This window comes from Puma concolor, chromosome A2, assembly GCF_028749965.1.
Source record: "Puma concolor isolate L17-30 chromosome A2, mPumCon1.1.hap2, whole genome shotgun sequence".
In the NCBI taxonomy this organism is placed as follows: domain Eukaryota; kingdom Metazoa; phylum Chordata; class Mammalia; order Carnivora; family Felidae; genus Puma; species Puma concolor.
Genome location: NC_141668.1, coordinates 15,608,673 through 15,634,220, shown reverse-complemented (window position 1 = coordinate 15,634,220; position 25,548 = coordinate 15,608,673). Strand labels below are relative to the sequence as shown.

At 38.3% G+C, this 25,548-nt stretch overlaps 1 protein-coding gene across 4 annotated transcripts in view; it reads left to right on the top strand.

Moving 5' to 3' along the window:
- The window catches only part of UBN2 (ubinuclein 2), a 90,981-nt gene that overhangs the window by 54,393 nt on the left and 11,040 nt on the right, over positions 1–25,548 (top strand). For 3 of the 4 annotated variants that reach the window (XM_086688921.1, XM_086688931.1, XM_086688915.1), the window contains 5 exons: positions 2,880–4,430; positions 10,513–10,744; positions 11,176–11,265; positions 14,572–14,748; positions 24,345–24,900. In XM_086688921.1, the coding sequence (XP_086545047.1) occupies positions 2,880–4,430; positions 10,513–10,744; positions 11,176–11,265; positions 14,572–14,621 (1,923 nt within the window). In that variant the 3' untranslated portion in view covers positions 14,622–14,748; positions 24,345–24,900. Of the gene's footprint in view, positions 1–2,879; positions 4,431–10,512; positions 10,745–11,175; positions 11,266–14,571; positions 14,749–24,344; positions 24,901–25,548 lie in introns of those variants that run through there. The other variant, XM_086688937.1, reaches the window with a different exon arrangement.

The window sequence follows — 25,548 nt, the reverse complement described above, 5'->3', positions numbered from 1 at the left end:
CTAGAAGTGAAAACTGTAATCATTTGAAAAGTAAAATTAAGTAAAATTATAGAGAAATCCCACACGCTTTATTTAGGTTTTGGACTTTCCCTATAGACTTCATCTCTTTGAATAGATGAGTTTCTTTGCTTAAGAGGTATGGCCAGAAGGCCATCCTTCTCTGTGGCCTTCTTAACTTTTAATATTAGAGGCTTTGTAAGTACGAATAGTCCTCTTTTTCTTACATACCTCATTTGTCTTCTAATCTAAATAATGGTGAGCCAGTATTCCATCACATCTGTTGAGTTCATGCTTTGTTTTGACACATTATTTTTAAACTCCTAATGCCCTTCATAAAGTGTTTGTTAAATTTTACATCTATTCAAACATATGACTAATTTATCAGAATTCTGATGTTGACAAGGATGGTATAGGGAATTCCCTGTTTTTGCTTGTTTGTGTCTTTGTGATTAAATTTTTTCCTTTTCCCCAAATGGAAAAACTATATCGCCGATTTGTGTTTCTCCTACCCTACCGCCCCTCAAATACCTGTTTTAATTACAAAGATAATACAAGGAAATACATTAGAAAATGCAGGGGTGCCTGGCTGGCTTAGTTGGTGAAGCATGTGACTCTTGATCTCTAGGTTGTGAGTTCAAGCCCCACATTGGGCATGAAGCCTACTTTAAAAAAAAAAAGAAAGAAAGAAAATGCTAACAATCAAAAAGTATAAGTATCCAGGAAAAAAAAAAAGCTCCTACTTTCTGGTACAAACCCACCCTCCCTTCCCTCCGTCCAAACACCTGTTCATTTATTCATATGACTTAACATTTTATAAATGGGATAGTTTGCTTTTTGACTCAAGTATATACCCTGAACAATTATCTCTGCCAGTATAAATTTACACAGTACTCTGCTGGGTGGATTTAATGTTATTTTTATAAAGAAAAAATTAATTTGGGGGCACCTGGCTGGCTCAGAAGAGCATGCAACTCTTGATCTCAGGGCTATGTGTTCAAGCTCCACATTGGCCCTAGAGCTTACTCTAAAAATAAATAAATAGGGGCACCTGGGTGGCTCAGTTGATTAAGCCTCTGACTCTTTAATTCTGGCTCAGGTCATGATCTCATGGCTCATGAGATCAAGCCCCACTTGGGATTCTCTCTTCCTCTTCTCCTCTCCCACCGGTGCGTGCACTCTCTCTCTCTCTCTCTCACACGTGCACGGTCTCAAAATGAATAAAAACTTAAAAGATAAATCAGTAAAAGTAAAGCCAGTTTATTCATTAAAAAATAAAAAGTTACTTCAAAAAGCAGTTTTATATTGGTAACACTACCAGTATTATTCTGATACATTCTCCCATCATCAGTTTCTATACTTTTTTATAAAATGAAATTTTCACTAATCACAATTAGATGGATGGCATGTCAAAGCAGACATGTTTTATGTGCATTACCCATTCATATCTTAACAATTTTGACCTTAATGTGGTTATACTACAGAATTCTGAGAGGCAGTGGGGTTTTCAATCAGGGCTTTTGGAGTAGCAGCTTAGAAAAATTGCTGAAGAAGTTAGAGTTTAAAGCATTTTTAACAGCTGATTTACTGTAATACAGTAGAAGGTGATAGTAGAGACACTTCCTCTCCATTCTTTCCCCACTGTGGTTAAGGTAAGTGTTGTGGTGATATAAATTGATACACAATTTAAGACTTTGGGTTTAGGTTTATTTGGGTTTGTTTTTAAGAAACCAATCAAAGAAACTTTGAAATGATTTTTATGTAATAGTTTTATTTCTTCTTAATTTTAAAAATGACATGAGTCAGATACTTTATATTTCTCTTTTAAGGGAAACAGTTACTTTTTAATTCTTTTGCTTTTTGAATATTTTAAGCTGTGCTTTATGGGGTGCTTGGGTGGCTCAGACGGTTAAGCAATGAAGTGTCTGACTCTTGATTTTGGCTCAGGTCATGATCTCATGGTTCGTGAGGTTGAGCCCCAAGTCGAACTCCGCACTATTAGCACGGAGCCTGCTTTGGATTCTCTCTCTCCCTCTCTCTCTGCCCTTCCCCTGTATGCGCGTGCTCTCTCTCTCTCTCTCTCAAAATAAATATATAAACTTAAAAAAGAATAAACTGTGCTCTAATTCTCTTTTCTCTTACTTGAATTTTAAGAAGGTTAATTTTTTGAAAAAACAGACAATATTCTCTTAGGTATTCAGAATTTTAATTTCTAATAACCCTGTTTTCTTAGTATATGGCCTTGCTCATAGTACACATTTAGTAAATATATGTTGAATACATTACAAAAGATTTCTACCATGATAAATAGAAGACATAATTTCGTATGCTTGGACGAATCCCAGTTTGATGTACTACTTTCTCTACGTATGGCTCTGGGTGGCTCTAGCACAGGGCATACAGAGGGCAGAAATACAAGGAAGCAGAAAGCAAGGGTCAGTATCCTAGCAAACCATTCTATAGAAGAAGGGTGGAGTCTTAGGATAAATGCAGAATTTCTTCTAGGTGCAAGGAGAATAAAAAGAGAATAGCCTCTGAACAGACGGATTTGGAATAGCACGTGAAGATCTGATGTAGGTGGGCAGGGTGAACGGGGTTTCACCAATAATGTAACTAGTATGTGAACGTTCCTTTGGCTTGGTTTTAATTTTAAGTCTTCTCAGAAGAGCTTACTAAGGTATGGCAGCTGTTTGCAATGTATCAGATGCTTTGGCTTATGAGCACAGTTCAGTCAGGAGCTCTGTCCTCAGACATGTTTTGGTTTTTACAGTCTATAAAGATTTCCAGTGGAATTTTAATCATCGTGAGAATTTCTTAGTCCTTTAAAAACTGATACTTAATAATTCATTTAATTTTTTCCAATATAATGCTGTTTATGGTAGGAGTGTAGTCCAAAAAAGGACCAGAAAACTCCTGCATCCTTGGTGGCTTCAGTTGGTGGTCCTTCAACGAGCTCTAGCACATCTGCCGTGGCCTCTACCAGTTCTAGCTCTACACCAGCCCAGGAGACCATCTGCCTTGATGACTCACTAGACGAAGACCTTTCTTTCCATCCACCTGCACTGGATCTTGTTTCTGAAGCTTTAGCTGTTATCAACAATGGGAACAAGGGCCCTCCGGCTGGCTCAAGGATAAGCATGCCAACTGCAAAGCCTCGTCCAGGACTGAGAGAAGAAAAGTTAGCAAGTATCATGAGTAAGCTGCCATTGGCTGCTCCTAAAAAACTAGATTCTTCTCAGACTGCACATTCATCAAGTCTTATTGCTGGTCACACAGGGCCGGTACCAAAGAAACCCCAGGATTTAGCTCATACTGGCATCTCTTCAGGCCTTATTGCTGGTTCTTCAATTCAGAACCCTAAAGTTTCCTTGGAACCTTTGCCAGCCAGGCTGCTTCAACAAGGACTACAGAGGTCGAGTCAGATTCATGCTTCTTCCTCTTCACAGACCCATGTTTCCTCTTCTTCCCAAGCCCAAGTTGCTGCCTCCTCTCACGCTCTGGGAACATCAGAGGCCCAAGACGCTTCTTCGTTAACACAAGTAACAAAGGTGCACCAGCATTCAGCTGTCCAACAAAACTATGTGTCTCCATTACAAGCAACCATTAGTAAATCACAGACCAACCCAGTGGTGAAATTAAGTAATAATCCCCAACTTTCCTGTTCATCCCCGCTTATTAAGACTTCGGATAAGCCACTTATGTACCGCCTTCCCTTATCTACTCCCTCACCCGGAAATGGTTCTCAAGGGTCCCACCCCCTGGTTTCTAGGACAGTACCTAGCACCACTACCTCCAGTAACTATTTAGCCAAGGCTATGGTGTCACAGATGTCCACGCAGGGTTTCAAATCTCCCTTCTCAATGGCTGCATCCCCCAAACTTGCCGCATCTCCAAAACCTGCCACATCTCCTAAACCCTTGCCCTCACCTAAGCCTTCTGCCTCATCCAAACCCTCTGTGTCCACTAAGCCTTCAGTATCAACTAAACTTATTTCTAAATCCAACCCAACTCCCAAGCCTCCTGTACCCCCAAGCTCTTCCAGTCCAAATGCACTAGTAGCCCAGAGCAGCCACTCCAGCAGTAACAACCCAGTCCATAAACAGCCCAGTGGGATAAACCTCAGCAGACAGTCTCCCACCTTGAATTTGCTGCCCTCCAGTCGTACTTCAGGCCTTCCATCCACAAAAAATCTTCAGGCCCCTTCAAAGCTAACAAATTCCTCACCCACTGGAACTGTTGGGAAGAATAGCTTGAGTGGAATTGCAGTGAATGTACCTGCCAGCAGAGGTAGCAACCTTAACTCAAGCGGAGCCAATAGGACTAGTCTCTCTGGGGGAACAGGAAGTGGAACACAGGGTGCTACTAAACCGTTGTCTACTCCACATAGACCATCCTCTGCCTCAGGGTCTTCAGTGGTAACCGCCAGTGTGCAGGTATGTATGTTCTGTGTGTTCGCGTGATAAAACGTAAGCTCGTTTGATCTCTTCAGTCAGTTTAATAACCATATACATACAGAAGTTGTTTGTAATAGTTTCTTACAGCTTATGGCCAAGGCATGTTCCTGATGTTGACATCACAGTAATGGGGATACTTGGTAGATGAGGTTTCTGTTGGGATGTGGATTCCCCCCTCCCCCCCCCCCCCCCGTAAAGTAGCACATGCGTACTTTCACAGTTGTTGAAAAACACACAGTATGAATATTTAAAACTGTATGTTGTCAAAGTCCAGAACAAAGCCGTAACTTAGGAGTTTAATATACTCTCACTTGTCTCCTTTCTCCCCTGTTCTAGTCCCTCCTCTCCTGCTAACTTTGATTTTTTTATTTAGACAGATTTATACATTTGTCAGGGTTTTTTCCTTTAACGATTTGTCTTTTCAAGTAAAATTTTTATTTTGCATTAAACTTACAGTTATTCATACATAATTCTCTCTGTCAAATTACTGTCAATAACCCTTTTATATACCAGTTTCCCTTTTGTGAGTTTTTACTTTACATTTATCTTGCAGTTAGCAGAGTGCTTCACTCAAGAAAGGAGTCTTTTCAAGAAGGCTAACGTAAAACCTAGTTTCCCTTAGCTCTAGCGTACCTGATAATTTCTGTGCCATCACGCTTGAGTATGTATAGACTTCTTGGGTCGCTGTCTCCCTCCCAGTGTTATAAGTACTGTTCCACTGACCTTTGCTTAGTATTTAGGATTATGGAGAAGTCAGAGGTCATTCTGATTTTTTGTTCCCTTATGTGTGTTTTCTCTGCCTAAATGCTAGTAAGACTTTCTCTTTTTACTTGAAATTCAGGTATTCTCGGATTATGATTAGATTTATGTATAAGGTTTTGTTAACTGTACCTAAAACATGGTGACCTCTTTCAGTCTTATACCTGGTGGCTTTTTCAGCTCAGGAATATTTTGTTCTATGCGTTTCATTGTCTTTTCTGATCCATTTGGCCTAGGTTTTGTGAGAACTCTTTATCACTCATATATTTCATCTCTCTCCTTTCCATGTCATCTTCTCTGTCATTGTTTTCGTCTTGCTGCCACTCCTTGTATTCTGAGACTTTGTCAGATTTGTCCTTCATGTGACCAGTTTGATTTCTTTAATATTCTTTCTTCCTGTTCCCTGTCCCCAGAAGTAATACATATTCACTGTAGGCAAATTCAGAAAAAAGAAAAATCACCATCCTCCCACCGCTGTTTATATTTTCTGGGTACTGTTTGAGATTCTTGTCAAGAAAATGGGTTTTACATAATCTGTTTCATAACAAGCTTTTAAAGAATACATAACATTTTATGATGTGTTCTTCAGTTCTTAAATGTTTTTTGAAAACAAGACTTTTATTGATTTGTGGAATTCTGTTGTCTAAAAAAGTACTGCTTCCTGTTTATGTGGAATAGGAACATCTAATGAAAGAATGTTTAACTTAGTGTTTGTAAATATTTCTGCTATTCAGTACAAGCTAAGCATCGGTATTCATAAACAAATGAAACCCAGATCATCACTCTGCCATCCCTGTAGGCCTAGGAATGAATTCATTGTAGAATTCTAATAAAAATAAAATTCAGTTAACTGATACTTCATTAGTTGAAATCTTGGACTCTCTGATGTTTTATCTATTAATTTTACTTTTATCACAAATTAGCAAACACTGATTAGGGATGGCATGTTAAAATTCAAGTTATAAACTAAGGTCTGGAGAGTTAGTTCACATTCTTATTACTTTTTGATGTCAATCTTTAATTTGAGTAAAGGAGAGATTTATAACAGAAATACCAGTTCCACTCCTTCCTAGTGTCAGTTACTTTTAATTCCCCTAGGTTTTTGTGTGTTTTTAAGTATGAAAAATGGATGAAGACAATTTATTCATTTTAGTATTAACTTTTAACTTCTTGTCATGATAAGGCTTTTAGCTCGCTTTATACCTTTGCCATTCTCCTGAAAGAGTAAAATTACAGCCTTTGACCATGTAAACTATTGTCTCTGTTGAGCCTACTCATAAACTATGGTTTCATTTGCTTTCTTATTACAAGTTTTTGGCTTTTTTTCTGAAGTTAAAAATTCGCTTTTTCCCCCCTTCACTTAGGAATTTAAAGCTAAATCTTTCTCCATTCTTTGTCATCTCCAGTGTCTATCAGTTCTCTTTCCCACCCCCACCCCCATCCTTCTTGTATTTGATCATTTATCCCGAGAGAAGCTAGATACTTGGCATAACAGTTGGTTTGTCATCAGGGAACCTATATGGCAGAATTTGTGTTTCCAAAAAAGAACTGCTTCCTTCTGGTTTTCTTCCTTTCTGAAATGACTTTATGATGTGAAGGCCTTAGCGTTCCTGCCTTCAGACTGACCCTTTTTGTTCTGTCTTACTGGTTTGACTGAAGAAAAGGTCAGTAATTGAATAAGGTTGTTGGTAAGTTGGGGAGAACCGATGGCTTTTTGTTTTTAATGTAGCCTCTCATTGAAACCTGGCGGCCTCTGGAGACCTGTTTCTCTAGCGCTCTGATACTAAAAAGAGATTCCCTATCCGTGCTTGCAAAACATTCAGTTCCTGTCTGAAAGACATCTCCAGCTAGCTGTTCATTTGCAGAGTGAAAAGGACAGGTCCTGAGTTTAACAGAAGTTAAAATCTTTCTGGGTTCAGATTATCACCGCTACCTTCTTTCTGTTTAATAACTTTCTGCTCAAGGCTTTCCTCTTCTTTCTAACCTTTCAGCCTGTCGATTTTCTATGAATTCTGTCTTTGCCACTTTATAATTCCCAAAATAATTCATTCCTTAAGCAAATGTTTATGAGATGTTTAATATGTGCCAGGCGCTCTTCTAGGTGCTGGGGAAATAGAGTGAACATCATACTCAAGATTTCTCTTCTCATGGAACATATATTCCAGGTAGAGAGAGAAACAAAACACAAATTTTTAAAAAATATTTTAAGTGTTCTGAAAAATTAAAACAATAATATGATAAAGTGTGATTGCTGCTAACATAGATAAGGGAGTTGGGAAAAGCCTCTTTCAGGAGGCAACATTTGAGTGGGGAATTGAATAAGCAGGCCAGTCATTTGGAGATGGGGGGAATGAACAGTCCAAACTAGAGTGAAGACACTGAGATAGGAAAGAGCCTGACATGTAGGCGTGCACATCTAGACTAGGGAGAGATGGAGAGGTGATGAGATCTGAGATCAAGCAGAACCATGTGATGGAGGACCTTACAGGCCACGATGAGAACTTGGGGTGTTAATGTGTTCAGTGGGAAGCTTTTGGAGGGTCTTCAACAGGGGAGTGGTATGGTTTGATTTATATTCCAAAAGATTACACTGGGTGTCATGGAGAATGGGGGTGGGGGGGGCACTGGTGCACTCACCAAAATAAAACATGCGGTTAAAAAATATTATATATATTTTATATATATATATATATAAAATATTATATATATATATATATATATATATATATATATATATATATATATATATATAATGCCCACCACGGGAAGAGCAAGGTTTTCTTTTATATTTTCTCCTGGAAATAAAATGTGGAGGTCATGGAAGTATTTTTGATTATGGAGCATCATCCTGAACTTTGCCGATTTACATTTGCCTGTTTTATGTTGACAACTTCTCCTATATGCTTCCAAATCATAACGATAGGATACCCAACTTTTGAAAGGTCTCCATCTCATAAGAGAGAGAAATTTATAAATGTCATGTAACATTAAGATAATCTGATGTTTCATTTTAATTTTAGAAACAAAAGTGGATATCAAAGTTTTTTGAAAGCACAAAATGTTAGTTATGGCATGGTATCATTTTCAATTGCTCAGTTACTTAATTTTGGAAGTTGCTCTAATTTACACTTTCCAGCTATTTTAATACTTCAGTTAGCCTCCTCTAGAAAAGCTTGAGTTCTCCTTATTAGCAGTATGTAATGTTCCTTACTACGGGGTTTACTTGGGGCAAACGGTATTGGAGTGTGTGCACCATATTATCCTGGGATTACAATAGAATTATGATTAAAAAAGAACTCTTATTCTTAAATTGATGCAGGATCCCTTCAATCCAAATTGCTTCAAAGCGTTATTTCTAACTTAGTAATTCTTTCAAATTGTATCTATTTTGTATATCATGGTTGGCTCAGTAAGGGAAAGACCTGAAAATAAGAAAAATAGCCAAGTCCAAGCAAAAATGATGGAGATTTGTACTGAAGTGTTGGAGGAACTGGTGGTTTAAAAAAAAAGTTTTTTTTAAGAAAAAGAATGAGTATGTTGACAATGAATTCATCTTGTCTTGTTATTTTATGATGCCTAAAAACTAAGGTTTCAAGCCTGAGTGTTGAGAAAGAATGAGACTATTAATGATAGCCGTTGACAAATAGGGCGGGGTCGCATGATTGCAGGAGCTGATGAGTTCAGTTGTGGTTGATGAGTGTTCCATATCCAAGTGACATTCCTCACTGAGCTTTTAGAGTTACAAGATTGAAACTGTGACGAAGTCAGAACTATGGATGTAAGTTTGAGAGCTAACAAAGAAGAGAAGGGAAGGCTGTTGGAGAAAGAGTTGTAAAACTAGAATTGAAGCCTTCTTGAGGATATTCTTCATTTTTTGTTTAGCACTGGCATGGAACATTTGGTGTATCAATCTATGTTATTGGCATATAAGTATGGGGAGATCATTTACATGGATTTCTCATGGATTAACTAAGAAATAGATCAGCCCCTTTATTAATTAGTAATGTTTACTGCAAGAGTAGTTAACACAGAGATAAACCTGATAATAGTTAACATTGATTACTGACTAAAAAATATTCAAAGAATTCAGTTTTGTTGACTAAATTTAGAACCGTAAAATTTTTGGCCAGGGAAACTTAGAATCGGTAAAGATAAGACTACAAAAGAAAATTCACAGTTGCAGAAACTATAATAATATCTGATACTGAAAAAATTTTACTGTAATTTTTGTTAATAAGTACATATAGAAAAGAGAGTCAAAATGGGGACAGATTATTGCTGAATAGAAAATTGTTCAAAGAATTAAATTAGCTTAATGAAGTATATTTAAGTAATTTCTCAGTGAAAGCTAATTACTGCTTGCATATTTCAGATTTAAATGTGTTTTTCATAAACATGGCATCAAAGCCCAGGCAGAGGAGTATTAAAACACCTTTTTACCTTAAGGAGTCTTAAGTTGAGAAAAGTAGTGAAAATGGAAACCAGCTTTCAGGGGTTAAGGAGAAACTAAATAATATGGAAATGGAGGGTATCATTTAGTAAATTTGATAACAAAAGGAGTACAAATAAGTCAGGTTGTTTCTAGGGGTTGAGGAAGAGCCAGGGATAGCTGTGGTTATAAACAAAACAGAACAAAAACAAAAAAACAAAAACATGAGGATTCTGTATGTGACAAAGCAGAGGAAACATGGGGAAAGGCGTAATACTAGATATTTGTACCAGAAAGTTCTGCATAGGTGGGATTCATGGCATGGTCAGATGGTTAGGCTTGGAGAAGAGACAGGTAAGGCTAATGATGAGGAAGAACATCTGGGATGGCCTCATTTCTTTAAGGCTTTATGATGAAAGCAGATGGTATTACATTAGGGGCTCTGAGAGAATCCTAGTCTGGAACAATAACCATGGGGATTGTGTCAGGAAGGTGGTAAAACAATGAAATTACCAGTCATTTTCAAAGATCATATTGAAATTGAATGAAATTAATGGCTAGTGAGTGGCTCAGATCTAGGGTTTAGAAGCAAAAGTAGAAGTCTGAGGTGAGAAAGACATGTTAATATAGACATTAAAATAAGTCAAGGAATCTAAACTGGTGATGAAGAGCTGAGTAGAGAATTATTTCCAAAACCAATATGGTAGCTCTTAGAAATATACTTTTCACCTCGGTCTTTATTTTCTGTCTCATGAAGTTTCTGTTAGAGTAGAGTTAGGACACAGTCTTGCGCCCATGAGGATATTAAATACAATAAATCAATTCAGGTTAAAGATTTGATTTCTTATGTATTTTGACCCCTGGTTTCTGCAGTCCACAGCAGGAGCATCATTATTGGCTAATGCCTCACCTCTGACTCTCATGACATCACCTTTGTCTGTAACAAATCAAAATGTGACTCCTTTTGGGATGCTGGGTGGCCTTGTTCCAGTGACCATGCCCTTCCAGTTTCCCTTGGAGCTACTTGGCTTTGGAACGGACACAGCTGGAGTGACAACCACCTCGGGATCTACCTCAGCCGCTTTCCACCATAGCCTAACTCAGAGTAAGTGGGGCTCTTTTAGTTACTTGCCTACGTAGTTTGACGGAACGGGAAAACTCATGAATTTATACTGATTGAGAGTAGTCCATTTGGAGTTAGTGAAGATTACAGAATTTTCTTTAAGAAATGCAGTTTAATTTCATTTATATAGAATAAATCAAATTGGTGGACTCAGAATTTATTTACAGTTCTTAAATGAACCATCTATACCACATTGCTGTCTTAATGAAATTTATGAGGCAGTCAAATTTGCTGAGTTATTTGCATGTACGTATTTATATATGTACATTTTTTCAATGTATGTACTCTAAGGAGGACTTTGAAATCAGGGGCTATGCTTAACGTTATATAAATTAAACTATTTTCATTTTTTATCTAAGAGTGCTTAAGTGTTAGATTGAAGAAGATCACTGACAATTCTGTTTTTCTCCCAGATTTACTAAAGGGTTTACAGCCAGGAGCTCAGCATGCAGCAACACTTTCCCACTCACCTCTGCCTACACATTTACAGCAAACATTCAATGGTAAGAAAGCCACCTATTTTTTTCATCTCATAATATTTATATAGATTTATATAGATTGGATTAAACATCTCTGGAAACTAAATGGGATGACAAAAGTTGGAAAAAACAGATTTCACATGACTGAATCCTCATTAGCAACAAACTCCTTGTAAGGAGAGGAAATCGGTAAAGAGACCTTTTGTTACATGTGGAGAAAAAAAATTTTTGAGAGCAGAATAGCACGAGTGGGAGAGGGGCAAAGAGAGGGGAACAGAGAGAATCTTAAGCAAGTTCCACACCCAGCACGGTGCCCAGCATGGGGCTTGATCTCAGGAACGTGAGATCATGACCTGAGCCGAAACCAAGAGTAGAACATTGAACCCACCGAGCCACCCATACGCCCCTGAAGAAAACATGTTGAAGGTATTTGTTATATTGAAATGATAACGAAGAAGAGGATTCATAAAACAGTGTACAAAAGTCACGTCCAGTAGTTGCAATAGTTCACATTTTGAAGGTTTACTAAGTGCCAGTTAGTCTTGTGACTACTGACATGTATTAGCTAATTTAATCCTTACAACACCTGTGAGTGTGCTGGTAACAATCCCCATTGTTATAGATCAGGAAACTGAATTAGAGATAAGCAACTTGCCCAAGATGATACAGTAGTAAGTGATCTGAGATACAAATCTGGGAAGTCTGACTTGGTACCTTTTCTGCCTTTTAGCAGTAATTCAGTTAATACCCTCCAAACTGTATGCGTTACACACTTGCAGCCCAACTAGATCACTCTGAAATTAGATAGTGGACATTGGACATAACATTGACCTCTAGGTTATTGCTTTCAACAGCAGTCGACCTCAGTAGACTGCTGATACTATTCTTGAAGGCCATTTTCAGGATCTTTTGAACAGAAATAAGTGTTCAACTGGCCTCTTAACTTTGCAGGTTGACTGGGATCTCACTGTTCTTTTTGGCCACTGCATTTAACATGATCTTTGAAGGGGCACCTGGGTGGCTCAGTCAGTTAAGCATCCGACTTCAGCTCAGGTCGTGATCTCACAGTTTGTAAGTTTGAGCCCTGTGTTGGGCTCTCTGCTGTCAGCACAGAGCCTGCTTCAGATCCTCTGTCCCCGTCTCTTTCTGCCCCTTCCCTGCTCATTTTCTCTGTCCCTCTCTTTCTTCCTCTCTCTCTCTCTCAATAAAGAAATAAATAAATAAACTTAAAAAAATAAATAAAATGATCTTTGAGGGACACCTGCGTGGCTCAGTTGGTTAAGTGTCTGGCTCTTGGTTTCAGCTCAGGTCATGATCTCATGCTTCATAAGATCAAGCTCCTTGAGAGAATGAATATAACTTCTCTATATTCATTTTATATATAATACAAACTTTTTCTGTAAAGGCCTCAACAGTAAATATTTTCAGCTTTGCAGGCCATGTAGTCTCTATCACAACTACTCAACTCCGCCATTCTAGTGCGAAAACAGCCATAGATAAATATGTAGCATGAGTGTGGCTGGGTTCCTATAAAACTTTTTAAAGTAGTGGTGGGCCACATTTGGCCCTTGGGCCAAACCTTGGTCTAGACAATCTCACAGTCCAGTTAATATGAGTATTTTATTTTGTAGTTTCCCAAAGCTGCTTTGAGCACAATCCTTCCTTGCCATTTTATGAATTTAATCATACCTTAGGTCACATCATTCTCTCTGCAAACACAAGTACATAATATCTCATTATGAATGGAAAAACCAATTCCTTAGATGTTGTCACCAAAGTTATTTTAATAGTGTCCTATTTATACAGCTTTTGAAACAATCATCCTCTCTCATTGATACAACAGAGGCAGTTTCTTCAATAGAGGCAGTTTTTTGTTTTATGTTTTACCAGAGTAATTTAGATACCACGTGAATGAACCTAGCAGTGTGACATATGGTCTCCTCCAGCCTTAAGGTTGATCTTGTAATACGGCAATTTGTTCCTTTTCACCTGTGTGTCTCTGCCATTCATGCCTCCCCCTGCCTTTTTCTCTCAGGCTTAGGAGTGGGAGGCTTCATTGTCCTTGCTAAGGCAGTACCTTGTTAAACTTTCTCTGTATTTTGTTGGCTCTTAAGGTCACTGGGTTCTAGTCTTGCCCATTTTATTTTTATTTATTTATTTATTTTTTCAACGTTTTTTATTTATTTTTGGGACAGAGAGAGACAGAGCATGAACGGGGGAGGGGCAGAGAGAGAGAGGGAGACACAGAATCGGAAACAGGCTCCAGGCTCCGAGCCATCAGCCCAGAGCCCAACGCGGGACTCGAACTCACGGACCGCGAGATCGTGACCTGGCTGAAGTCGGACGCTTAACCGACTGCGCCACCCAGGCGCCCCTAGTCTTGTCCATTTTAAATAGAGTGATCAACTAACTAAAATTTAAGAAATAAATCAGTGTATAAATAAATACATACAATAATCAACATTTTCCCAATTAAAAGTTAAAAACCATATGTAAGGAGCACCTGGGTGGCTCAGTCGGTTGAGCGTCTGACTTTGACTCAGGTCATGATCTCATGGTTTTGAGTTCGAGCCCCGCGTCAGGTTCTGTGCTGACAGCTCAGAGCCTACAGCCTGCTTCGGATTCTGTATCTCCCTCTCTCTCTGCCCTTCCCCTGCTCGCACTCTCTCTCTCTCTCTCTCTCTCTCTCTCTCCCTCCCTCCCTCCCTCCCTCTCTCTCTGAAAAATAAGTGAACATTAAAAAACAAAACAAAACACACATGTAAAACTAGAAACCGTTGTTCCCAGTTAGCAGACTTTCGTATCACTTACAACTTTTGCCAGGTTAGGACCAAAACAAAGACTCAGCTGGATTTTTCACTACCAGTGTATCCCATTTATTTACATAAATAATCGAGAATTAATTATCAAATGCTATGTCATGGCAAGGAATTTAATTTCACTTGCAAGAAAATGAAATTGACTTAGTCTTCTAAAGGGATCAAAAGATGTGGTAGGTTCCTTGAAGGTGGGGATTATGTCTTTTATGTTCCTTTGTGATCCTCATAGCATTTGACACAGTGGGTTCTGAGGTGGATAATAATAGTATTTCAGCTGAAAACCAATCGAACTACAGCCATTTGACTTAAGAGGATCTTTTTTGTTGAGTTATCTTATGTTTCTCAACCTCTGTAATGCCATGCATAGCATGTAAATTATTAAAGGTTATCTTTTTTAGCAGTGTCATTTCGCGTGGAAATTAAACATTAATTGTTCTCATTGCTTTGTTTGCTTTTAATATGTATTTTTATAACACACCGACACAGCCCAATTAAACATCTCTTTTCTCAGATGGAGGCCAAAGTAAAGGGGACACTAAATTACCACGGAAATCTCAGTGACTTCCCAGCGAGCAATGGAGATGAGACACTCAGCTGGCTGATGGAATCTACCTGATGGGAAAGTACTCATGTGGTCATAGGGCTGCTGTTCTGTCGATGTTTACATTCTCTCGTCCCAAGCACTGTGGTGAGGAGGAAAAAAGAAAAGAGAACATTACTTGAGTCAAGCCAGGTGCAGGAGGAAGAAATGCTTTTGTGCAAAGTTAGTGACCTGTGGTCTCCTCTAAAGAAAGACAAAGTGACCATATTAACTGACTTGAAAGAGACTCAGTTGTCAAACCCACAGAAGTACAAATTTGATTTTTTTCCCCGGGGGAGAAAGAAGGAATCTGAGGATTTGGGTAAACTCCATCCATCCTGGGGGTTGGATCTGAACACTTGTAGACATAATCGCATAATAAAAGGCAGTCTATCTGGAATTAGGCCAGTTTGTCAGGAGTAACAATCATGTTTATCTGAGTGGACTATGCAGCAAATTTGCCACACAACAAAATTAATGACCCTGTGTTTGATCCAGACAGTAGCTGAGGAAATACTGTACTCTCACAAGTCCTGAACAAACTTGAATCTTCTCCAGTGTGTAGCAACCCCCCATGTAAATCAGTGGACTAAAGATGTTTCAGGAAAGTTATTTTAGCACAGTGATACATATTATTAAATCATCAAGATTTTTAAAAGCGAAGAAATTGAGCCTGTTGCTCTTAACAGACAAACTTAGATGTCCCCTTTTTGTAAAAGGGTCAATTTCATCTTCCATTCAGAAGCAGGTACTTAACTCTCCTTCAGGTGATTTGTGCATCTGGTATTGACTGGTTAATTCTTACTTCCATTCTTGATGTTAAAATGTGACTCTTCAGAAATGGGGATCTTTGACGTAGGGCTGCGACTTCGGTGCTCCTAGCCCCTGCAGGCCCAACACCCTGAACTGTAAACTTCCCCAGCCGCACCTCGGTTCACAACTTCTCCTGGTCTTGTAGCTAGTGGTACTTCAGGTGATTCTTAATTGTTGACAGAGACAGGCGTGAGTGTGTACTACACATGCCTCTTCGTTGGTCATTCAAATGGCATATATATATTTTTGGAATTTTTAAGATAGTATTTTAAAGGGAGGAATTACATTAGGATCATTATGTGTATAAGGGATTATTTTTTATAACAATCACAGTGTATTTTTACTCCCTATATCCAGTGTAGTGAAATTGATTTGGAGCATTTGGGATCTTAAAGCTTTATTAATATTTACTGAGAATATTGATATGTGAGTAAAGCTGCAGATAACGGGATAACAAAACTGCTTAGTTCTTATAGCTTCCTTATGCAAATACATACTCAACAAAGGATGTTAAGGGAGAAATTTATGGTTCTTTTTGAATATATTTGATTTGATTTTTTTTTTTTTCCCCTCACCTTTGGTCTTGTCTCCTTTTCTCCCTATTTAGGCTTCTGAATGTTTTCAAACTATACCCATGATTGGTGTAAGCTTGATCCATTTATAACAATAGACTAACCTAAAAAACAGCATGAAATTGATAGTAGCAAGATTTGCATCCTTTTTCATTACAAGTCACCCTATACCCTTACATTTCTTCAAATAAGTGTATTAACCTGGCCCTTTTTTCCTTTTACAAGCACAAGTCCCAAATAGCCTATAGGACTGTGAATAAATTACCACGGATCTGTTCAGATCTGCATACCTATATTTTGACTTCAAAGTCACATTGGCTTGCTTCATAGCAACAAGTTAATAAGTAACTGAAAGCTTTAGTTCCAAGAACTTTTTACAGTAAGGGGAAAGGATTATTTCAAAGGAATCACTGATATAATTACTTGCCCCTAAGAATTTAGTTTACCAGTAAAACATAAGAATGTTGTATCAACCCCAGTTGGAAGGATATTGGGATGTTGCAGCGAGGCTTGACTTGAATCAAATATGTTTAATTAAAGGTTGTTTGGTTTTTTAAATTAGGGAAGTTTACCCAATTCTTGAGTTATTCGAGTGTAGTATACCTGTTGCTTTTATCTAATTTGGAAAAAGAAGTCTTTGCTAATACTCTATGGGAGTTTTCCTTTGGGAAGCAATAGCCTTTGTTTTACTTCCCACACCAGGAGAGAAGTCACAGTGCATACTAATCTCTCTTCCTGCTGATAATTGTGTACGTGTTCATCTGTGTGCATATGAAGATTTATTTATATATAAATTCATTACTAATGTAAGTCAGGGAATAATTTCGGTTTCTTAAATCCATCAGTTCTGAATCATGCTATGTGAAGATCCCTGACAATTCTTGGTTGTCATTAGAGAAGAACAGGATTATCAATTCTTCCCCCAAGTATTATTTTATAACTAACCATTAAAATTATCTGAAGGCTCTTGGCTCTGAAAAGTCCATGTATATGGAGATGATATTCTGTTCTCTTCACTCTTGATTCCTTGAGGACTGCTACCTGGTCCCCCCCCAGCCCCCCACCACATTTTCACTAACTTTCGTCCATTTCAATCAAGACGACCCTTTTATGTTGTACAAATGAAACAAACATCTTTATATTTCTTAATAGATAAGTATGACCAGAGAGCTCCTAGATGTAAATACAGAACTGTTTCTTTTCTAGATCATAACATTGAAAATGGTGTCCATACTTTATGGGTGCCTGTCTTTACAGTTTTTCTTACTAAATGCAACCATATAAATTGGTTATTTTTTAGCACAGAGACTTGTGACTCATACTGTATTTTTGCACTTAAAAGTCAAATTGTGTTATTTTTTAAAACGGTGAGTAATTGGAAAGGATATAGAGCAATGTGTATTTCTGAAGAGCATTAGCAACATCCCAATGCAAAAATAATCAGCACACTTAATTATGTCCCACTCAGCGGGATTCTTGATTCAGGAAAATTAAGCTGTTTTGTTTTCAACTGTCGTGTATTTTAAATTGCCTTCACTGATGTATAAGCTGTTACTGTACATACAAGTTAATCCTCAGTATTCACAAGCAATAACGGTCAGCAGAGTTGTCTTCAGAGATGGCAGTGCTGAGCCTCAGTTGGAGACTGTTTGGGAGCAAAGTGTCAAGCTCATTCAGAGCCTCCAAAGTCAATGCAAGCAATAATTCCACTATAACTCAATTCTAATTCTTTCTCACATGCTTCTCAAATCCAAGTGTAAAAGAAATCATGGTTTTAAAACAGCCTGAAGAAAAACGTTTTGGAAAAAGAAGTGAAGTTAATCTGAGGTCACAAAATCCCGATATTCTGAGGAAATCAGAGGATTGTGTTAGTACATTCTGTCATGCCTGCCACCCCTTTGATGGATGTTGTTAGCCCAAATTACATTTTTTTATATCCTAGAAGTTGAATAGGGTGTATTGCATCACCGAGGTAGGAGGAAGAACCGGGCGCATACATGTTTGGATACTGTGGGTTTGACACCTGTTTGAAAACAACTTATTGGGAAAGATTTTTAACCCAGGATCCCCACCCACCCACCCCACCTCACCCCACCCCCTCCAAAGCAGATCTAAATTGTTTACTACCCAGGGTTGGAAAGGGCAGACAGGTCAAGTCTGTTCCGGTTGCCCTTACCACTCCCCTTTCCACCTCTACTTGGTTCAAGACGTTTTCTGAAATGGAAATTCTGCTGTTAATCAAACTGCCATTGATTGTGAGAACTCTATGTCCCTTGGGATCATCTCTTAGAACTCCAGTTATCTATCATATTTGCTGCTACATTTGTAACATGAACTTTGCCTGTATTGGTCGATTTTAATCTAATTTACAGTTCTTCATTTCTAGGAGGTTTTGTCATATAACTTGACCCATGTATAGAGTTAGGATACTTTATTTTAGGAGTGTACCGTAAAAGCACACTGGTTGGTCCCTGTATTCTTTTTATTATCACTTAGGTTTTGAATTTATGTTTGCCTTTTTGGTTCGTTGATGTTTTGTTTTGCTTTGTTTTAAATTAGAAATAGAAGAGTGAGAAAAATCTATAATCAGGCCAAACTTGAGAACTTTCCCTTGTGCTTCAGCACTATAGTTTCTGCTGACCATATGTTCTCAAAAGGGGCACTTTTACTTTCTCTTGTGCATGTATGATTGTTCTGTTATGTTTTTTGCTTTTGTAATAAGCAGAAGAAAAATGCAGTAGTAGGTAAATGATTACAAACATGTTCTGCAATTTTATTTTATAAAATTTAAGGGGAAAAGTTTAACTCTCTGTAAATCATTTCTTAGCTCTGGTAAAATGCTTATTCCTCTAAAACACGCTCAGTTCAGGCCTTTGTCTTCGTTAAGTGCCTTTTTTTTCTTTCTTTTTCCCCCTCTTGAAAGTGTTCTCAGATACCCTAAAGTACAGGCTAATAAGTCAGGGGATTCAGGAGGAAGAATCTCATACTTGCCAACATCATGTCATGCTGTAATATTATTCTTCCTTTTTTTGTTTTATAAGTATAAGGATATATGTATAAGATACATACATACATATATATGTATACATATGTAATATACATACCCATATATATACATATATATACATATACATATATATGTGTGTGTGTGTGTGTGTGTGTGTGTGTGTGTGTGTGTGTATAACTAGTAGCTGCTGTACCATCGCATCCTTTCCAAACACACTCCTTTCAGTGTTTGCAAAACTTCTGGCTTGTTTATTCCATTGTTTTAGTCAATTCAAATGGGTAGATTGGGAAACTGTCTTTATACAAGATGCTATCTTCCCCCTTTGAGTATCTGTTTGTAGAAGTTAACAAAAATACCTAAATATAATAAGTCATTTATTTCAAGTAAAATAAATTTAGTGGACTCATTGACCATCCTGGATGTAACCCACTGCTCTGTGCCCTTCAAACTTGGCATGAGTACTATTGGAGAAAGCATTGGAATAACAGTCTTTTGTGGGTCAAGTTGATAAGGAGCACTTATCAAGTTATGGCAGGCAAGACTAAAGACATGGGCAGCTAGAGTCAGAAGCTTGGTGTTGTATCTGAATAAGTTTTGAACAAAGATGGCAACTTTGTCAACATTAAACGTGCATCAGATTTTTCTCTGGGAAATTATTTTTGAAGAATTCATATAGCTGCATATCTGTGAAAAGGTTAATAGACTCAGAAAGACTTCAGATACTCATGTAAACACTCATATAACCTATAGCATTCTTGAGAGATCTTCAGTTTTCTTTTTATTTGCCAGATAATTACATTTGACTTACTCTGATTTTATGGTTATTTAGATTTCTCCCTTGAACAAACTGGCCTAATTTTCAGTATCTAAGATTCATCTGTTTCTTGTTAAAAACAGGTATGATACATTAAGGGAGACTAAGTTGAACCAATCCTCAAAGCCCAGTACAAATATCTCTAATAAGTGCCCCCTTTTAAAGACATTTTAATTGGGAAGAGGAGACGGGTGGCGAACAGGAAAGCAGCGGCTCCTGGTAGCGCTACCTGAGAGCACAGCGCGTGTCTGGCAGCCTCAGTTCAGGCGAGTCATTCTTGAATTACTATATTTAACAGGGGGAATATCATTTAACCTTCGTGCCTCAGACTACCCATTCGAAAATTGGGTATAATAATATTCACCTACCTCCCAGGGATATCAGAGACTTTACTATTTCAAAAATACTTTGAGTTTTTCTAAAATGTCCTATAGATTTAAAAAGTATCACCATCTTCCCGCAGAGGCTAAAAAATGTGTCCCCATGATGGGTATAAAAAGCACCGTATGATTTTTAAGTTTAAAGGAGAATCACTGGAATTCTAATTTAGATGCATACTATTTAAACATATTTGTGGTGGGATGAAAATGGTTAGTTTCAGGTTAATAAGTGGGGAGGGGGAATAACACTAAGTTGCTTAATTGTAAGTAGATTTTCTTTTTTAGCCTTTTATGGTGTTAATACACGTGTGATTTTTGCCAAGGCCGTGGAGCTGCAGCTAGGTAAAGGTTGGGTGATTGGCTACTGAAGTTGATAAATGATCCTGAAAGTTTTTTCCGTCTCACTTTTCCATCTTCTCAGTCTGCTTTCCTTAGAGCACTTGTTTGGTGATGGAAAGCTAAGCTTTTAGCTTCTAAGCAGGAATGGACAACTCCTCATTCTTGTAAATCAGAGATTGCGTACTGTTCATGTCACTACTGGCTTCTCTGGCTTTGCCCTGAAGGAGCAGGCGCTACACGCAGTCAGCTGGGTGTACCGTTAGCCCGGCGACCTCTGTGTAATTCAGACTCCTTCCACCCACGACGGAGGCGGAGTCATCTGCCACTCAGGTTACAGAAGAATGGGGAGAGGGGAGGCAGGATTCACTTCTTAGCTGGGACACGGGTGGGAAGGGTGGGGGTGGAAGGAAACCGGTGTTTGCTCATCTCTAAGGAAGAAACGAAGATCATTTTATCCCACTTTCCCTCCTGGCATATTAAGTAGTGATGCTTACAATTTTCCTTTATCGTTTCAAACAACAGCAACAACGGGAAAAAATGGATGCTGCATTTTTAGTTAGGGCTAAATGCTAAGCAACAATTATTAGAGAGTGTGTGCAGAATTAAATTATAGCACAGATTCAGGGTCAGGAAGGAGAATGTAGACCGTAAGGAAGAAATCATCCAGCTCAAGTGAGTCAAGAGAAAGCACCATGCCCAAGCAGACCGAGCATCTGGGTTAATTCCCACAACTGGCCAAGGCCCATTTAATATCTAGTGATAGGATGTTTTTCCTTAAAAATCACTTTTTGGTTGTTTACTGCTTTTTCCAGATAAGGCCTTAGTTAGTAACCTCTAAATATCAGCTATGCAGATAAACGTACTCTTTGTTTTCCACATTTCCCTCTTTTTCCATGCTTCAGATAATAGATGTTAAATGACTTCTACCCAAAGAAATAAGGCATAAGGGTTTTGTTGAATGTGTGTTTGTTCCTCTAGGGAAAATTAACAGAAGCATAACACAGAGATATTTTGTGTGTTCCTCTATCCTAAAATGTGAACTTTATATTCAAAAACTTAAGTACAGATCCTTTTACTGGTGCAAAACTGTAGTTAGAATCATGGAGTGTCTTTGGGTTGTTAAGATAAAATAGTCCCAGTGTTCAGTTCTGAGAACGTTTTAGATTCTGTGGCACAGTGTTCAGGTTTATAGAGCTGAACAGTTGGTCAGACTCTGATTAAAAATAGCTTTGAATATTTAATGTTGAATTCCTTCTTTCCTCATTCTTCTTACCTCTAGTTTGAGCTCTTAAGTTAACCATTTCATCAGCTAGTTGCTACACCAGAATATCACTTGCATGTTGTCAAGAGTCTGGAGCAGAAAGGTTAGACTTTCACCTCCTTTTCTCACTCACCTGGCCCATCTTTCCTGTGTCTCCACTGAATTCAGAAGGGAAGACTATAGTACAGGCATCGTCCAGGAGACTGTTTATATCCTAGCACAGACTCAGACAGGAACTCAGAGGAGTTTAATCAGACTGTCTTTGAACAACTTGACAGTAAATGACATTTTTCTCAGATACTCCCAAAGTACTGTTTGCTTGAAAGTAGCTATTTGTGACCTTTATTTAATTTCCTCATACTGTAATTCTTGCACTTCTCAGTCTTTCTTACCTATTTCTATTTAGAATAGGTTAGCAGTTTTCTGAACTGTTTCCCAAACAGGTCAAGAATACTTCCAGAAATCTCGGTAGTATAATTAAGGGGGTCTGTATTTCCAGGATTCGGAATCATCACTGGTGACTGGAATTTTTTTTTTTTCTCTTCTCCCTTGTATTAAAAACTAGATTACTCTCCTACTACACAGTGTGGTAGCTGTAATTCATGGCCTCCTCTTGATACTTTTCAAGGTTATTCAAAAAAGATGCAGACTTTTATTAAGGGCTCTTATTTCTCCTAATACTCTTCCTTGCTTATTTTCATACTGCCCCTGGAATAAACCTACTTTTGCAAAGGTCTGAGTCACACAGGCCATATAAGTTCTTGCCAGTTTTAATGTTCCTCAGAAGACTCTGCCCATTATTTTCTCCCATTTTGCTAATAATAATATAATTCTATTTTACCTTAAATCTAGTTTTAAAATATTTTGTAATAGAGCACTAATGGAAACCGAATTGAAATACAAAAAAGGTAACTATTCCTCAAGATAACTTGGAAATACTTCTGTTTTTGAAGTTAACAGCTCCACCTACCCCCAAGCACATTTCAGAGTCAGCAGTAACGAAGACCAGCCACTTGGCATGTTTTTCTGTGTGACAACCTGCCTTTAATTTGTCAGGTCTTACCTACCTTGTATCTTCTGTCCTCGCAACCATAAACTTTTCTCATTTTTGGCTGTCGTGTGCTGTTTGCAGGGTTGACGTGCCCTGTGGCAGCACATAGGATTTTTCTTTCCCATACCTGCAAATTTACCAAGGATGACCCCGGTTTGGGCAAGGGGCATTAAAAGACAAAGAAGTTACTCTCAGCTGATAAAAGTATTGCTGTTTTTATATAGTGAGTTTAGAAAATTGGCCAAAGATGGCCAACTTTTTAAATCCTGGCTATGCCTACATAATTAATTACATATCCCGTCTGAGACCTTCTGATAAGTAAGGTGCCCTTCCACCAGTAGAGGCAGGTTTGCAACCTACAGATAATTTCCTCTGACCTATGGCCAGCCATAGAAAAGATTCAAGCTTTGTACTGTCCTTTTGTTGGCTGTCGTTGAAAAATTATATTATAGAAAGTATCAAAATATCAAACTGTTCTTAAGAAGAGTATGTAATCTGGGGCTTGCCTTTGTGTTTTGCTCACTAAACGTTGTCAAGCTTAAAAGAAAAGGAAATGAAATCTCTGGCTGGTGAAAATTTTGTGCCCCAAACAATATGTTAATCAAAGTCTACCAAGGTAACTAAGTGATGGGTGTTTTCTCTCTTTCATTACAAGCAAGAAAGTTTATTCGCAGTTGTAAAATTATAGCGGAACTGCAGACCTATTTGCTATAACTGATTGGAAATAAAGATTCTGATTTTTAGTCTGCGTAAGCACATATTTCCAACACTTGTGGTATGCATTTTGATAAGGGAGAGACTTAGTTTGGTAACAGAAGGAAGAAACAGGACTTATTGATACAGTGAACGTTCACTCTGTAGAGGAACTTCCCTCCAGGTACATATCTTCCTCTTACCTTAGCCGCCTCCGCACTTGGTAGAGATGCCAACATGTTTCACAACCGATCTTGAAGGAAGGAGCCTAAAGAATTGCTGCTCCTCTGGGTGAAAGGCACTGATTACTGTATCGCGTTTGTTTGTAGGGAGGTGCGTTTTTGCTCACTTGAAGGGATATACTGTATTTTAAATAAGTGTGTGACTTAATATTTGGGGATTTTTTTTTTCCTCCTTTAAAACTGGACCTGAACACAGCTTTGAGTTGATATTTGTAATAATCTCAGGACCTGAAAGATTGTAGCATTTAGTGTGTCTTAAAAATTATGTACTGTACCAGCCATGGATTTTTGTAAATATACCTGTCTCCCTTTTTTGTATTATTTTAGTAAAAAAAATAATAAATTTAAATAAAAGGGGGTGGTGATGACATGTGAATGGGTGTGGGTATGTATGTGTGTGTGTTTGTATAAGGCTCTTTTGAGACGAACTGGTGCTTGTTTAATTTCCGGCTCTGAGGAGAGCAGGAATATGGCCAAACTGCTGCTACCGACCCTGCACTGAGCCCAGGTGTTTCCATTTTGTCTTTCCCAGTGCTTGATTGGACGCGGGCCACCAGGAAATGACTCAGAAGCTAAACTCTTCTTCCCACTGCCACCTTGCCTTTGCATTCTCGGTTCTGCACACCCTTTGAACTTCCGTGGCAAAGCTTTCCAAACTCTGGGTGGCTTGTCGGTCTGTAGTTTTCAGAGAGCTCTTGTCACTATTTTCTAAGAAGAAAGAAGGACAGGTAAATTTCGTAACCAAAAAATAATCACACATTTCATAAAACCCTGATGAATTCTGGACATGTGAGAGGGCTTAAACATTCCTAAATGTGGATCTGTGAATTGAGAAAATCAGCCCCGTGGATATACGCCTTCAGTGCAGGGAAAAAAATTTTTTTTTTTTTTTTTTTTTTTTTTTTTGTTGCAACAGCCTTGCTCATATTCCAGGTATAGTTAGCAAATCCCTGTTTTAAAGCAGGAGCCTTATTTGATTCCGTGTAGATGTTTCCTGTCTATCCTTTGTGACAGGACCTTTTACATGAGTGTTTTTTCTTTTTGTATGTGTTATGTGTTGTATTAAATAAAGAGGAATGTACATATTACTCTTGTGTCTGTTGTATTATTGGGCTAACTTGGATTTTAATACCTCATTCTTTTAGTAGTGGTTGAGCATCTGTTGTCTGTATTGTACTGTGCTGAGCGCTATCGGATTCAGAAGTAAAGGGCAGGGGCCCCACCTTCAGGGTATTGACAAACACTTTGCAATCTCATGACAAGTTAAAAGGTAACAATTCGAAATTTGTCACAAGGGTGTGGTCCATTGCTGCCTGACATGTGAGTTCAGAACAGGGAAGAAATTGGACTGGAGCGATCTGGGAAGATTTTGTCAATTGGATGGCACTGAGCTGGGTCTCAGGATACTGGGATTTGGCTAGGAAGAAGGAAAGGGGAATGTCCCGAGCAGAGTCAGGAAATAGACGAGGCTGGTGTGAGGTGTATACTGGGATTGGTAGAAGCCAGACTGTGGAAGTCCTGGAATGTAGGCTTGCTAGGTTCTTCCTCTGGGTTATAGGGTGTGTGTGTGTGTGTGTGTGTGTGTGTGTGTGTGTGTGAGTGTGAGTGTGACAGAAAGCAAGGAATACTACTACTAGGATCAAAGTTTGAAATGTAGATATGGGAATTCGGCAGAACTGATCATCTTTGGGGTGTCTGGCTGGCTCAGTTGGTGGTAGAACGTGCAACTTGATCTC